Here is a 14,032-nt window from a genome sequence, read left to right as displayed (position 1 = left end):
AAAAGAAACCATCTTATAGCGGAAAATTTTGCTTCAAAATGCAATTAATTCGTCTGCTTAGGAAAGTAAATACGTTCTGAAGTAGCATAGATATATAGAAAAGGGACAAGAGCTGCTAGTTTTGTCCCAAACATGTGGTTTATATTGTTCTAAGCTGTCTTAGTCAAATATCTTCTCTTATTCAAAATGGAGTTCTTACTTGCTGTTACCCAGATGACAACATGAAATTTAAATTTCTTAACTATGCTAGAATGTTTTCAGAAAACGTGCTGCTAGCTGTTGTGGTGTGCTGGAATGTCATGTGTATGGCTCACCCTGTGCTTCTAACATAAATATTAAAATTATGAGCATAGCTATTAGCATCCACTTGCTTCCATAACACCCTATATGCTTCAACAGCAGCGTAATCCTTCATGTATAATGTCAGGCTGTGGTCAAGATGAAAACTGATACCAGTGGTACCTCGTAACTCATGGCTGGTTCCTGATTTTGTTATCTGACTACAGACATCTGTCCATACTGACTGAAAATCCTCCTCCTTGAATGGTTTCTGTCATGATCGGTTGTAGAACTCATGTAAAACTAACAGCTACTACTTTGAGAGATCACTTTTGAGTTTCTTGCCTAAAGCTTATTAATACAGAACAGCATGCACAGTGACTAAAACATGAAACACTTTACATAAAATCGCACAGTGACTAAAACATGAAACACTTTGATTTTATGTAAAGAGTTGCTGTAGAAAGATGCAATATTATTTTTTTTTTTTTTGTGATGGAAAGAGAATTTATGCATCATATTGTCCATTTTACTACGAGGTAGTGGCAGCAACTTTTGTCCTATGATTTGTGGGTGTTTTCCCTCCTCCCTCCCCTTCTTTTTTTCCCTTTAGTGCTTGACAAATATTTATCACTGTTCAACTTGTGAAGCTATTTTACACTATGTAGTTACTGGATATGCCCTTTAGTTTTGTGAGACAATAAGGCTGCATGTAAAAGAAACTACTGCTACATACTTGCTGGGTTTTTTTAAAACTCTTCTCTGAGTATCCTTTGGCAGATACTAAGCTACATAGACAGTATGACAGTTCTTTTGGGGGCATATTTCCAAGTATGAGAACATATTGACATTTCTTGAAGTGGTGTATCTTTGTTTTCTAAAGTAGTGTAAGAGTCACTTTATTTTTCCTCTACTGTACTGTTGAATTTTCTATTGAAAATGTTACATATAAGAATTATGAAAATTCACCAACAGTCTTAAAATGTAAGTCTAAACTGCCATAAGTGTAACAAATCTGACAGTTCAGATCTAGTAAACGCTGCAGGGTTTTTTTTTGGGGGGGAAATCTTCTCACTGTGTGTAGTAAGAGATGCATGTCTAAATAATTTGAAAGCATTTCTTTATTTGTAGGGTGCAGATGATTGAATAGTTTGTGTGCAGAATTTTCTTTGAAGTAGCCTTTTTTTTCCCCTTCAGTAGTAACTGAGCTATAAGGAAAAAAGTAAATATGAAGGTGTTATGAAAACTCTTATTTCAAAATGTGCAGTGAAATAATGTGGGAAAGCTGGTTGTCAATATTTACAAAACTTCAAATATTAGGTGAAGGGAGCTGATCCATCCAAGTGAAAATTCAGTAAAGCTGAAGTTTCTGGGTTTGATATTGGTTCCTCCTCAGTTCATATAAATGTGTTAGACTCAAATTATTTCAAAATGATCAGGGGGAAGTGATTAAATATTTACCAAAGCTAGTGTTTCTTTATCATTTTTCATCTTGGAAGCCTGTAGTAAAAATAGACAGTCTTAGTGCTCTGAAATCCTATTATAAGCGTTCATGTGCAGCATCTACCTAATTTATTTGTATTTTGGGTCTTGAATATTCATGCAAACTAAATGTTAAAGTCCTACCTTGGAAAACACCCTTGCCATGTGCACCAAGAGAAAATGCTGAGCATGGGTAATTTATTTTTTTTTTTTTTACTGTGTAGATAGATTGCTTAAATCAGTTGTGAACACAGTGTTTAATTAGCATTATCTTCTCTTTCTTCCAGTGAGATGTTTGGCAGCTATCTATGGGTCAGGGTCTCTTTTTAGAGAAATTACTTTTATTAAAATAGAGCAATATATAACTTAACTCCCAGTAAGGTTCCCAAAGTAGTTGGTTCTGCATTTATCTTTTTATATGAAAGGAAAGGAACGGAGGGTAATGACAGCAGGAAGAACTGAGCTAAGAAATGGATGAGTTCCATTTTTCTTGTGCTGATAATACCATTCCAAACAGTGTGCTGAAGTAACTTAGAATATCCTAATGCGCAAATTAAATGGGATTAGTATGACTTAACTGTAAGTTTGGTGGTGATTCACATAATTGATTCTTTGCTTCTGGCTCCATAGTAAAAACCATGTCTGATTAGAGAAAAAGTGCTAATTATACAGTGCACACACATTTTAAGGGTCATATTTTGACCATTTCCTTCTGTTGACTGTTTCTCCCTGTCTCTGTTCTAGGTTCAGTGGCACTGTAGATCACGGATGGTTGCAGGAGCTAACTTCTACATTGTCGGGCGAGATCCCGCGGGGATGCCGCATCCTGACACTGGGAAGGATCTCTACGAACCAACCCATGGTGCCAAAGTGTTGACAATGGCTCCAGGCCTCCGAGCACTGGAAATTGTGCCCTTCAGAGTTGCAGCTTACAATAAGAAAAAGAAGTGCATGGATTATTATGACTCTGATCAGTAAGTTGTATTTTCATTTTAAGACTTTTTGAGCAATAGCTGCCTTTTACCTCCTGCCCACATGGAAAAAAAATTAAATTCATATTGCTCAAAGATGGTAGTGTTTAGATGTGGTTTCAGCATCACTGTGAAACTGGACTTCAGCATCACTGAACTCCAGTTTCACAGTACAGCTAACCTGATCCAACTTTAGCTGCTGCTGCTGGAAGCTTTTTCTTTTACTCCCAGTAGTTTCTCTAATTCTGGAATATGTTAGCACAGATTGCTAAATCCACAAAAGAATATTACTGTTTATCATAGTGGTAAGGCTAGCTTTCTGCTGGTTCACTTGTCTGAATATGTTTCTTAGGTGTCAGTTACACATCAGATATGATGGAAGAGAAACAATAAGAATGCAACAGGGAGAATGTAGTGGGTGAGACAGGGTGACAAATAGCTCTTTGCTCTGTTTAACAGTAATGCAAAATGATGCCCTAAGTCTGTTATATGTTATAGGGTTTTCAGCTGTTGTTTTTTTTTGATCCAGTTACAGGACAGGTGATTTCACCTTCTGCATGTTGCAATATTATTTTTTGCTCATGTGCCATAGCAGAGTCCAAAAGTCACTGTATATGTTGCTGTACCAATGAGTGGGAAGATGACTTTAATTTTGGTTGAAACCTCTTTATTCAGATTATTAAACCATACTTTTGTTTTACATCAAACTGTTGCTGAGGTTAGTACTGAAATGCAAACTGCCAAGCAACACGTTCTTCTAAAAAAAAAAAACAACCATAAAATCTGTACTTTTAATAGTCTATTATGCTATTGCTTCTAACTGAAGAAGTATGTCTGTGCAGCACAGTTCATCTCTGAAAGCATGAAATCACCCATGAGATGGATTGATCTGTAAAAACAAACCCATCTGTTATCTCTTGTTCTTCCACTGCTTATGCTGCAGTTACACTGAGTATAAAAGTCTCCAAGGATGTCACTGTGGCTTGTGACAATCAACCAAGAAGTTTTATTCAGTGGCTTGTACCTTTCTTCCCATGAGTTGTGTTTGTTAGTAGATAGTGTTCTGGCTTAACCTTGATCTTAAGTTATGTAGCTGCTTTATATTTCAGCAGCAAATTCCTAGCACCCAAATTTGTCTGCTTTTATTTTTAAAAACTGCAGAGTGGTGTTGTCTTTTGCATAACTAAATGTAACTTTAAGGTATATTCTTCTGTTGTGTGGAAATCGTAAGCAGCATGATAAAAGCAAATCTGTTGAAACCTGTCAAGAATTATAATAGTTTCACTGTGTATTACTGTACAGTGTCCATATGTGTTTAGAAATTTGATTATTTACTACATTGCAGATGTTTTAAAATTGAAGCTAATCAGGGAGGCTTATGTAGCGGTTGTAGTTTGCTGATGTTCTTCTTTTGTCCTCCCTCCCATACAGACAGCATTCCAATGTAAGGTTCTCCTTAGTGCTGTGAAGCTTCTATTTGGATGGCAGTGCAGCAGGGATTTGTTTTGTTTTGTGTGTTGTTTTGTTTTGTTTTGTTTTTTTTTTTTTCCAAGTAGCATCAGATCAGACCTATTGCCTGATACTATGGTATTAGGAGGAATAAAATCAGAGGAAAGGATGCTCCTAGCACATATGACATAAAAGTTGTTTCCTAAACTGTTTGCCTCTTAACTAGCTGTTGAACACTTCACCACGTTTGTGCCTTTTACTGTTTGAGATGTGTCTAGAGGGCCTCGTTGCTGTACACAGCAATTAGATTGTGATGCGAGTACAGTTAGTTTTATGTACACTTGTATACATTGTAACCAGGTTCAAAAGGCTGTTGTAGTAGCTACTGTGGGTATTGTCCTGTTTGTTGTCCAAGCAATTCAGTGAGTTTTAGAAGATAAATACATACAGAGTTTAAAGTGAAATAGTTGTACTGGTGTGTCACTTCTTAATAATTTGGAATAGAAGGGGAGTAGTGATGTGAGAAGCCAGAATTCCCGTTGGATGGAACAGAAAATCCTTATAAAAGAATATTGATTCTGTGATTGTTGATGTACTCTTACCAGAACAGACTTGATTTAGAGCAAGGGGAGTAAAGTTGTACCTCTGTCATTAGCCAGAGCAAATGATAAATCTCTATGGTAACAGGCCTTATTATGGTAACTTCATTGCGTGCACCCTGTTATCCTTTCATCAAGTCTGTGGGCACCCTTTGGTTTGAGGCTTTTTTATCCCCTGACAAAAAAATCCCAGTTTTTGTCACTGTCTCGGAAAAAAGACTGTGCAGCTATTAGTGTGCAGTTTTGCCCTGCTGCTGCTGAATGCTAAGGCCGTTTGTCCTGTCCTTCCCCATGACACCGTCTGTAAACTGTAGGGTGGCTGGCGTGTGGCAGCAATCCTCTAGGTGGCAATGCGGACACACACAGGCTCCCTGAAGAGAGAGCCGTTCTTGCTCCTGCTTGCCACAGACAACGAACGCTGTGGTAGGCTCCAGACAGAGTCAGAGCTTGGGTGGGTGCAGCTGGCTGCGTTTCAAGATAGTCTGTGTAATGCTGAAAATGTGGCTGGCTCCTGGGCCATGTGGTGTTTGACTTGGTAAGGAGGATGGCAGGGAAGAGAGAGTTATCTGGAAATATGGGAGGCTCCGTACTGGTGGGAGACCCATGGGTGTGAAATAGTGATGTTTGTGGAAATCTTTTCTGAGCTTACCACTTACCTGGTGAAAAACCAGTGGGGAAGAGGGTTGTGTACATAGAAGCATTTCTCTGACTTGTTTTGGAAACAGGGGACTTGATTTCTAGTGCATCTTTCTCAGTTCTTTGAGGCTTGAACACCTAGCAACCAACTAGGCAAGTCAAGAATTTCCATCACTAATGGATGCATGGAAGGATATGGGAAGTGGGTTTCTGCTGGACTGAGCTATAGCTGGGCTGTGTGTCTTTGCTGCTGGAAGCAGTTATTCTCTCTCCTAGTGGTCATCTATTCTTTCAGGTCTCTTAGACTCCTGTCTTGTAGCTACTTGTGAAGCCATGATGGATACTAGCTGCTATCTCTTAATTTAGCAGCTTTGGACCCACACCCGACTCGGCTGCACAGACGTGCAGAGGTTATTGCAGTTGGGTTCCGTACTGATGTTAGTGAATTATCTTTCTGCTTCTGAAGACAATCCTAAGGCATGAGGATGATGGGGGATGAAGCTTTTTGGCTAGTGCTTAGAGGTTGCCAAAAGCTTGATACAGCTTTGGGAAGGATGTCTGACATGTTGGGGCTGCAGCATTAGCAGTGGCAGAGAGTTACTTGACTTGTGACATCTCTAAACATTGATGCTCAGCTTCTCTGAGCAGGATGTAACACTCGCTGGTAGCATTACGTGTATGCCTGTTGGGGCAGGTTCTCACATACTGGGTTGGTACTGGTCAGCTAAATAACAACAGATACTGGGCAACTATGTGGTACCTTGCTGCTCGTGACCTGGCAAGGTGGCAAGTCTGGGAAGCATCAAAAAGTCTACCACTGTCCCTGCTTCCAAATTAGTAACAAAGGCCCTTTCCAGGTGTGCTGCCTATGATCCTCAAGGTCTGCAGCTTCCAAAGGTGTCCACGCAAGTGCAGTTTTGTAGAGCTGATATTCCAAAGGTGCATTAATATCCTCCAGGACACATGGTGCCCTTGGAGTTTCAGTTGACCCTGGTACCTCTGCTTGCAAACAGTCTGGAGAAAATGACTCTTAGCTTTGAGTGTCAGCTGGTTAACAATGACAAGCTGCTGTGGAGCTGTGGGGGAACTGAAGTCACTTGGCAGCAGGTCTATCTACGTGTGCCTCTGTTTATAAGGACGGGCAGAGAAATCCTGGTTGTATTTGGGGATAATGATGGAGCATTGCGTGTGAGGAAAGGATGTAAGAAAAGACTGATGTAAAAGTTTTTATACCAGCTGCACAGCAATTGTAGCTGCAGAATGGTGCACAAATTTTAACTTGTATAAATTGTTTTAGTAAAGTCACCCTTTAAAATATTAAGACCTGTGAACAACTGATGACTTGAAATTATATTTGTATTTTACCTCATGAAGTCACTAGAATTTTTAATTTGGTTTTGAACAACTTAGAACTAGGTTTGGCAACTCAGAATCAGTCTTAAAAAATATTTTTGAGAGAGTTATGTCTAAAACGAAGATTTAGGAAAAGGATTTGAGGAATGCATTTGAAGTGATGTATGGGAGCATAGGTAGAACAAACATAAAGTTGGTTTTTTTTTTCCCTTGTGGTTAAAATGAGGGGGAAAAGAAATCCCTTTTTATTGTTGCTGAAATCAGATAGTAAACCTAATCTAAGCTTCTATGGGAAGCTTGAACCATTTATACTTGCACAGAATTTGAAAAAATAATACATATAGAAACTAGTGTGACCATTGTTGTGGTCCTTTGCTTATCATAATTTTTACTCTTTTAATATTTTCTTATTTATTAATTAATTAATACTCTTTTAATACTAAAATTTAATATAATTTTGAATCAATAATTGAATACGTCGAAACACATTTTGGAAAAGTTTATTGGTAGAATTTTAGTCAAATGGAGAAATTCCAAACAAATGTCTGATCTGTGAATCACTATTAGACTGAAGCGTAACAAAAACCAACCAAAGAACCCAGCAGCCAGCAAAAACACCAGCACCACCTCCTAAAAAAATCCCTACCCAGTGCTGAAAACCTGCCAGAAAAATGGTGAGTGTGTGTGTGTTTAGCCAAACAGGCTTCTCAAACAGTTACCACAAACAAGTGTAGTTTGGGATTGGTGGCTTAATAATAGTAGTTGTTTGGGTGAGCAGAGATTCCCAATTCTTTACAGAAGATACATCCTATAAAATGCAGCCACAGACTGCTGCTGAGGAAAGACTCAATTAAGAAAGGAAATTAGTCTGGCAATTTAAAAAGCCACAGCAGTGTCTGGAAAATTTGAATTTGGCTTTTTTTTTTTTTTTTTTTTAATTGTCCTGAAAGAAAACTGATGAGATCATTTTGGCTGAGAGAAACCCATAAGTGAGATTACTGGATCAGACTGTTCATGCTTTCTGTAAAATGTGAATGAAGTGTGAGTGTCTATGAAGAGGAGAGACTTTAAGTTCATATAGTTTATTCCCAGGACCCTTACTATGACTGTGACAACTGCTTTAATACTATCAAGTTATACTTACGGGACAGCTGTCCCAATGCTACATACTGTTCCTAAATTTGCTTGGTGTGATACCTGAGTTTTTAAAGTGCTGGTAAAAAGATAAACACGCTTGACTGTCCTCCTTAACTTAGCTATGTAAAATATTGTTTTTCAACTAACATTAGTACGTAATTCAGGATACGTCAAAACACTGTAGCAGCTCAGAAGGCTTAAACCTTCCTGCCAGCCAGAAAGGAATTGCATTCACATGAGGTAAAGGATTTGCTTGGTATATGTTGGTATTAATCACACCATGATGTTCTGCTTTTGCAGAGTTTGTTCATGGCCAGTAAGATTTTGAAACTAGTTGATAGTAGGTGGTTCATTCGGTGTCATGGAGCATTCCAAAGGTATGACATAGACTGACATAACAAAGATTTGACACTGTAAGGGACAAAGTAGGAAGCTGAGGTTCTCAAGATTATGACTGATCTTTAGTGTTCCAACTGAAAAATCAGTAACTTAATATTATTTCATACTTGGATTAAACCTGTACAGAATAATTGTTGAAGGGGAAAAATTATTCTCCTCAGCCACTGTATTAAGGCACTGTACTGATACCTCAGAGATACGGCAGAGGTTTCCTGTAGGACTGCAGTTGTCTTGATACAGTCATTTCCCACTTTCAAACTGGTGATAACCTTTTTTTCATAAAGGTGTAACATCTTTGAAATCAGCCTGGTACACTTGGTTTAGAGTGTTTGAGTTCCTAGCGAAGCATAAAGACCTACCGTTGTTGCTGGGGTGACTTGTGGTATTATAATGAAAAATAACCACTGAATGCTCAAAAAAGGGAGAGCCATTTAACAGATTAAAACATTAGTGTTTGTAGATGAAAATAAAGGAAAGAACTGGTGTGTGAATTCTTAATCTTCTTTGTATGGGTTGTAGAGTCCTTTGAGGTGGATGCTCAATTACTGTGACTAGTTTGGAGATTAATTAATGGCACAAATTTATTTCTGTTATTTTGAATAAATCAGTAATGATTTTCCAAATAGAAATGTCTTGTGCACCTGTGGGTCTCTGTATGTACATACAGCTCTGTGTGGGGAAGGAGGACACAGTCTGAAGTGTAAGAAAGGATTTCTTCTCTACTTTTATTAGAGGTATGAGAACACAGTGAAGTTAAATGTTTTCTGTCTGCCTAGCCCTGTCCTCCATAACTATGGATATTTCAGTGGGTGTATGTAAAGCTTTTTCCACACTGTGAGTGTGATAAGGTTCTAAGATGCTATGCCATGGGCCAAATACCAATGTAATACTTTCCAAGACTGATTTTCTGTTGACAAGTTTTTTTTGTGGATTTATTTCTACCTTTTTTTGCTCCTTCTTTTGGAGAATGTTTGTTTTTTAATTGTATTGGCACAAATATTACATCCATACTGGTCAAACTCAATCAGTGGTAAAAGGTTAAATCAATGTTACAAGCCTTTACTAACATACAGTGTGGCTCAAAGAAAGCTAATTCCAGCAGCCACTGGATAAAAAATTGAAAGGCACTTAAATCCCATGCTCAGAAAAGGTTTGGGTTAAGTTTCATTGACAGTCATTCCAAATCTCACTTGAGAATGGAATCTGTACAACTTTGGCATTTATATTTCTTAGCAGCTTTAATGATTCCCCCCATGTTCTGCTCAAATCCATTTTATGTGGAGTAACTCCTAATATGCTCAAAAATCACTATAAACAAAATTACTTGGCTCTTCTTTCTGGCTTCTTTTCCTACAAGAGCAAATTACTTATACTGATATGTTTTATTTCAAAAAGCTTGTGATTCACATCACACCCCAGTACCAGTACTGATAAGGCATTTCTGCTTAGTGGAAACTACTGATATTGAAGAGATCTGATTTTTACAATTAGTAAAGATAATGAATATTGAGTGGTTATTCAAATACTCTGTCTTTGGTATGGAATGGCAAAAATTCCTGTGTTGTTTCAACATACAGTATGTATTGCCAGAGCTCCGTCAGAGTCAACTTTAGTGGTTACATATTAAGGCAATTTTTTTTTTTGGGAGGGGAAAAAAAAAGCCAAAAAACATTCAAAAGTGAAGTTTGGCATGATGAGAGGGCTTTAGTACTTTATCATAGTATTTTTTGAAACATTTCTAGAAATGTTATGAATATAGTACATACCTTCAGTGATCCTTGCTCATGTTTTTCTTTCATTTCCTGTAGTTTCTGTGGATCTCCTTAGCTTCTTTTTGTGTTCACTCTCACTTGGTATCTCCAGTTCCTAGAGCTACTTTTTATAGGTCTAGAGATAAACGAGAGGAATTGGGTGTCTTATTGAAGCCAACTTACCTGGCATGTCAACATTTATTGTCTTAGTACCTTTACTTTGATTGTAAGGCAATGGGGGAGGTTGAGTATTTTTCTGAAAGCTTAATAGGCAAGGAGAGGATAATTTTATTTTATTTTTTTTTTTTTTTTAATGCTTGAACTTTGGTATTGCTACCACACCATGGAGAGAACCACACATAGAGAAACTTTATATCACTTGCTTTACTCTTCTCCTGGTCATTTGTAGACTTAGAATTTTTTTGCTAGAATTAACCAGGCTTGTCAATTCCCCACATATATTTTATAGAAATAGTTCTTTGCAGAGAACACAAGTTACCTTCAGTCAGTGATAGTGAGCAGTAGACATCTCTACCAAGGAACAAAATGTCCAGGTGTTATAAATAGCAGTGATGTAACTTTGTCTTCCATGAGCTTATATCAACTTAAAGTTTTCATTTTTATGTAACTTACATTTTGCAGAATTGAAGCACAGTAGAGTATTTTTGCCTTGTTGTGATACTTCAGGAACCCACGGTCCTGAATTGAGAGCAGTAACAATAGAGCATGTATGGCAGTGCTGCTGTGTAAATGTATACAATCCAAATCAAAAAGTTCTGGGGTTCGTGGTTTTGTGAAAGGGAACTATGGAATGCTTTCTGCATCTTGCTAACTTCCATACCCTACTGAGCACAGCCCAGCACACAGAGCCAAGTTCTGCCCTCTGATGCGCACGCTTGGCTCCCATTTCTGTCTAAGGCATGTGCATCTGAGATCAATACTTGGCTGTTATTTCAAACGGACAAGTAAAGAATGAGTAATGCATACAAGTTGCAAATTGAGCAAATGGCATAAGTAAAATTGCATCTTTAACACAAGAATAATTTTTCCTTTGGAGCATTTGGTAGAACTTCATCACTCTTGTCTTGCCTTTACTGTTTCAGTCCTGTAAGGAGTAAGAGTTTAATGTGTGAAGCTTTTGCTACTTATGACCACATACCTGAGAAGTTAATGTTCATTTATTCACTTGTGGGTCCAGAGGAGGGCAACAAATCTGGTGAAGGGTCTGAGGAACATGTCTTATCAGGAGCAGCTGAGGGAATTGAGGTTGTTTAGTCTGGAAAAGAGGAGACTCAAGGGAGAGCTTATTGCACTGCACAACTGCTTGAAAGGAGGTTGTAGGGAGGTGTGTGCTAGTCTTTCCTCCCAAGTAGCAAACAATAGGACAAGAGGAAATGGGTCTAGGTTGTGCCATGGGAGGTTTAGACTGGATATTAGGAAGAATTTCTTTTCTGAAAGAGTGGTGAGGCATTGGAATAGGCTGCTCAGGGAGATGGTGGAGTCACCATCCCTGGAGGTGTTCAGACCTTCTTTTCCAACCTTAACAATTCTATGTTTTAGATTGTCATGTTAACAACGATAAACGATCCTGATCTGGGTTCATTTGTGCATTTGTCCAACTGAATTCTGCTTTTAATGGAAAAACTTCTTTAGGGGAAGGTATTTTTATTATTCCCCTGATTTTTTTTTTTCATTATTTTTCAACTCTCTGTACCATATTACTGTTATGCATATAGTAAATGTACCTTCACTGGCTTGCAGTGGCTCAGCTGTGGAGCTTGCCTCTAGACTCTGAGGCTTTTACTTTCTTGGTTCTGGAAACTGTCCTTCACTAAGTTTTCTTGCAATGTTGTGTTTTTTCACATTCTCTAGTGGCATTGAAATGTCCTTCTTCAACCAGCACTGGCACCTTCAACAAGCACGTAGGGCAGGTCTGCTGTCATGAAGAGCAAGGTGCTAAACAGGGTGGTCACTGCTGCTTTTCAGAGGGATGAGACAGGAGGTGGAGGAGATGGTTTTCTCTCAACAGCAATTCCCTGTTTCCTTAGAGAGTGAGCCAGATCAGTTGGAAGCACAGACTCACTTCACTCCACTGGAGATCAGGTGGACCGTGATGCTAAGTCGCAGGAGTTACCCAAGGTGACTGTTGTAGAGGGTGTATATTCCAGAGATTTATGGCATTGCTGAGCAAGTGCCTGGAAATGGTAGTTGCTGTACAGCATTACTCTCACAAGGAGAAATTTATGAAGTATCAAGAAAGCAGAAGTAAGATGATCAGCTTCTGATGCTTTTAAAATATGTTTTTTTTTCCCTTATCCTTGCTTCTCTCTCTCTCTCTCTCTCTCCCCCTCCCCACTTGCCCCCACTCCCACTCTCTCAGCCATGAAGACTTTGAATTTATATCGGGGACCCGCATGCGCAAGCTGGCTCGAGAAGGACAAAACCCACCGGAAGGCTTCATGGCTCCTAAGGCTTGGACTGTGCTAACAGAATACTACAAATCCTTGGAGAAGGCTTAGGCCTCTTATTAACTGCAGATCAACCTTTGACGCCCGATTTATTTACGAGAAGGGGACCACACAGTCACCGTTCGTGTTGCTTTGTTGTGGTGTCTGTCAGGAAGTGCTCTGAAAACAAACTCTTTCTCCCTAACTTAGCATCATTCTTTGCCTGTCCTTATGGGTTCTATTATGTTCTGGCACCTAACTTCTGCTGGTTTTAATGTCTTCTCTTTTATTGCAGTTAATAATCTTGCAGTAGGATTTTTAACTCTTGTCTTTTTTTTTTATTGTACTGCCTCTGTCCTATGACTTCTGCAGCTGTTAAATAGATGCAGCTTTTTTCATATGTTATTTAAACTGCTGAATAGTGTCTGATTTTAGTAGTTTGTAGGAGAATATGTAACATTTTAACCCTTAACTATGATCATCTATAAATCAAAAAAAGTAAATAAGTTTTTAAAAAAATCCATAAAAGTGTCCTCATCTTTATCTCATCATCTCTGGAAGCACTTAACATTAATCTCTCACTATATGTAATGAAAATGCAGAGGTTTTTATGTAGCATAATTAAATATTTTTGCTTTCTTTGTTTAGTTTTGGAATTTGAGTTGTCCAGAGATAATCTGCTGTGGACCTGTAAAGATGGCCAAGTAACTAATAAAAGAAAATATCCAATTTTCACTTTGAATTGATAACTAATCCAGACTTTTTTTTTTACTATGTACTGGTTGCCATAGGTGTCAGTAGGGAATGTTTTATGTCATTTGATATAAGTTACCTGTTTTTGGTTCCAGATATAGTTTTTCAGCCTACTACAACTTAAAAAACAAAAAAACAAACCAAAACCAAAACAAACAAACAAATAAAAAACAAACAAATAAACAAAAACCCAGACCAATCTTGAATGCATTAAACAAACAAAAAACCAAAACAAAAACAAACAGAAAAACCCAATCTTGAATGCATGTTTACAAGAAAAATAATTTTTAAAAATCCTTAGATCTTGACATTTCCCATGGTACAAATGCTCATTCCTGAGGTTATTTTTTTTGTTATTTTTTTAAGGTCTCCAAAGAATAATCCCCTTGTCTTTGTTCATCTTTGCTTGATTGAAAGACAAAGCACATGTTCTTCTAGGATTCTTCAAAAGTTCTATGAGAAAAAAATGGTTGATTCAGGATGTGAAGCATTAACTGCTGAATGAGAACAAAAAATGAGAAGTAAACCACTGCTTTGAATGTAAAGTAACACTCACCTGTTGATATCTTTTCAAGCATTTTCAAGTAATCAGTGGAACATTCATAACCCCTCTTAACCTATCATCTAGAAACTCACAATTCTAACACAAACTTCCTTTTTTGTCATTAAATTGTTTAGAGGAACCAGCTCAAAACTGGTCTTGGAATGTTAATTCTGGTCTACTACTGGATGAAACACATGATATGTTTATCTAGTTTTTCTTCTGGACAAGGGTA

The 14,032-nt window shown here is 37.9% G+C and overlaps 1 protein-coding gene across 1 annotated transcript; it reads left to right on the top strand.

Annotated features, from left to right (window-relative positions):
* The first annotated feature begins 2,509 nt into the window (after positions 1-2,509).
* On the top strand, positions 2,510-13,019 carry LOC103776780 (bifunctional 3'-phosphoadenosine 5'-phosphosulfate synthase 1-like). The gene is made up of 2 exons (XM_008944306.1): positions 2,510-2,735; positions 12,437-13,019. The coding sequence occupies exons 1-2, from the start codon at positions 2,530-2,532 to the stop codon at positions 12,573-12,575; spliced, it is 345 nt and encodes a 114-aa protein (XP_008942554.1). The 5' UTR covers positions 2,510-2,529; the 3' UTR covers positions 12,576-13,019.
* Positions 13,020-14,032: the final 1,013 nt, after the last annotated feature.

Source organism: Merops nubicus, unplaced genomic scaffold, assembly GCF_000691845.1.
Source record: "Merops nubicus isolate BGI_N331 unplaced genomic scaffold, ASM69184v1 scaffold11597, whole genome shotgun sequence".
Classification (NCBI taxonomy): domain Eukaryota; kingdom Metazoa; phylum Chordata; class Aves; order Coraciiformes; family Meropidae; genus Merops; species Merops nubicus.
This window is presented reverse-complemented; position numbering and strand designations above follow the sequence as displayed.

Excerpts from the sequence above, each read along its gene's own strand:
- LOC103776780 (XM_008944306.1), top strand. The coding sequence starts at position 2,530 with ATGGTTGCAGGAGCTAACTTCTACATTGTCGGGCGAGATCCCGCGGGG. Across the intron at positions 2,736-12,436 it reads GATTATTATGACTCTGATCA|CCATGAAGACTTTGAATTTA; the intron begins GTAAGTTGTATT and ends CCACTCTCTCAG.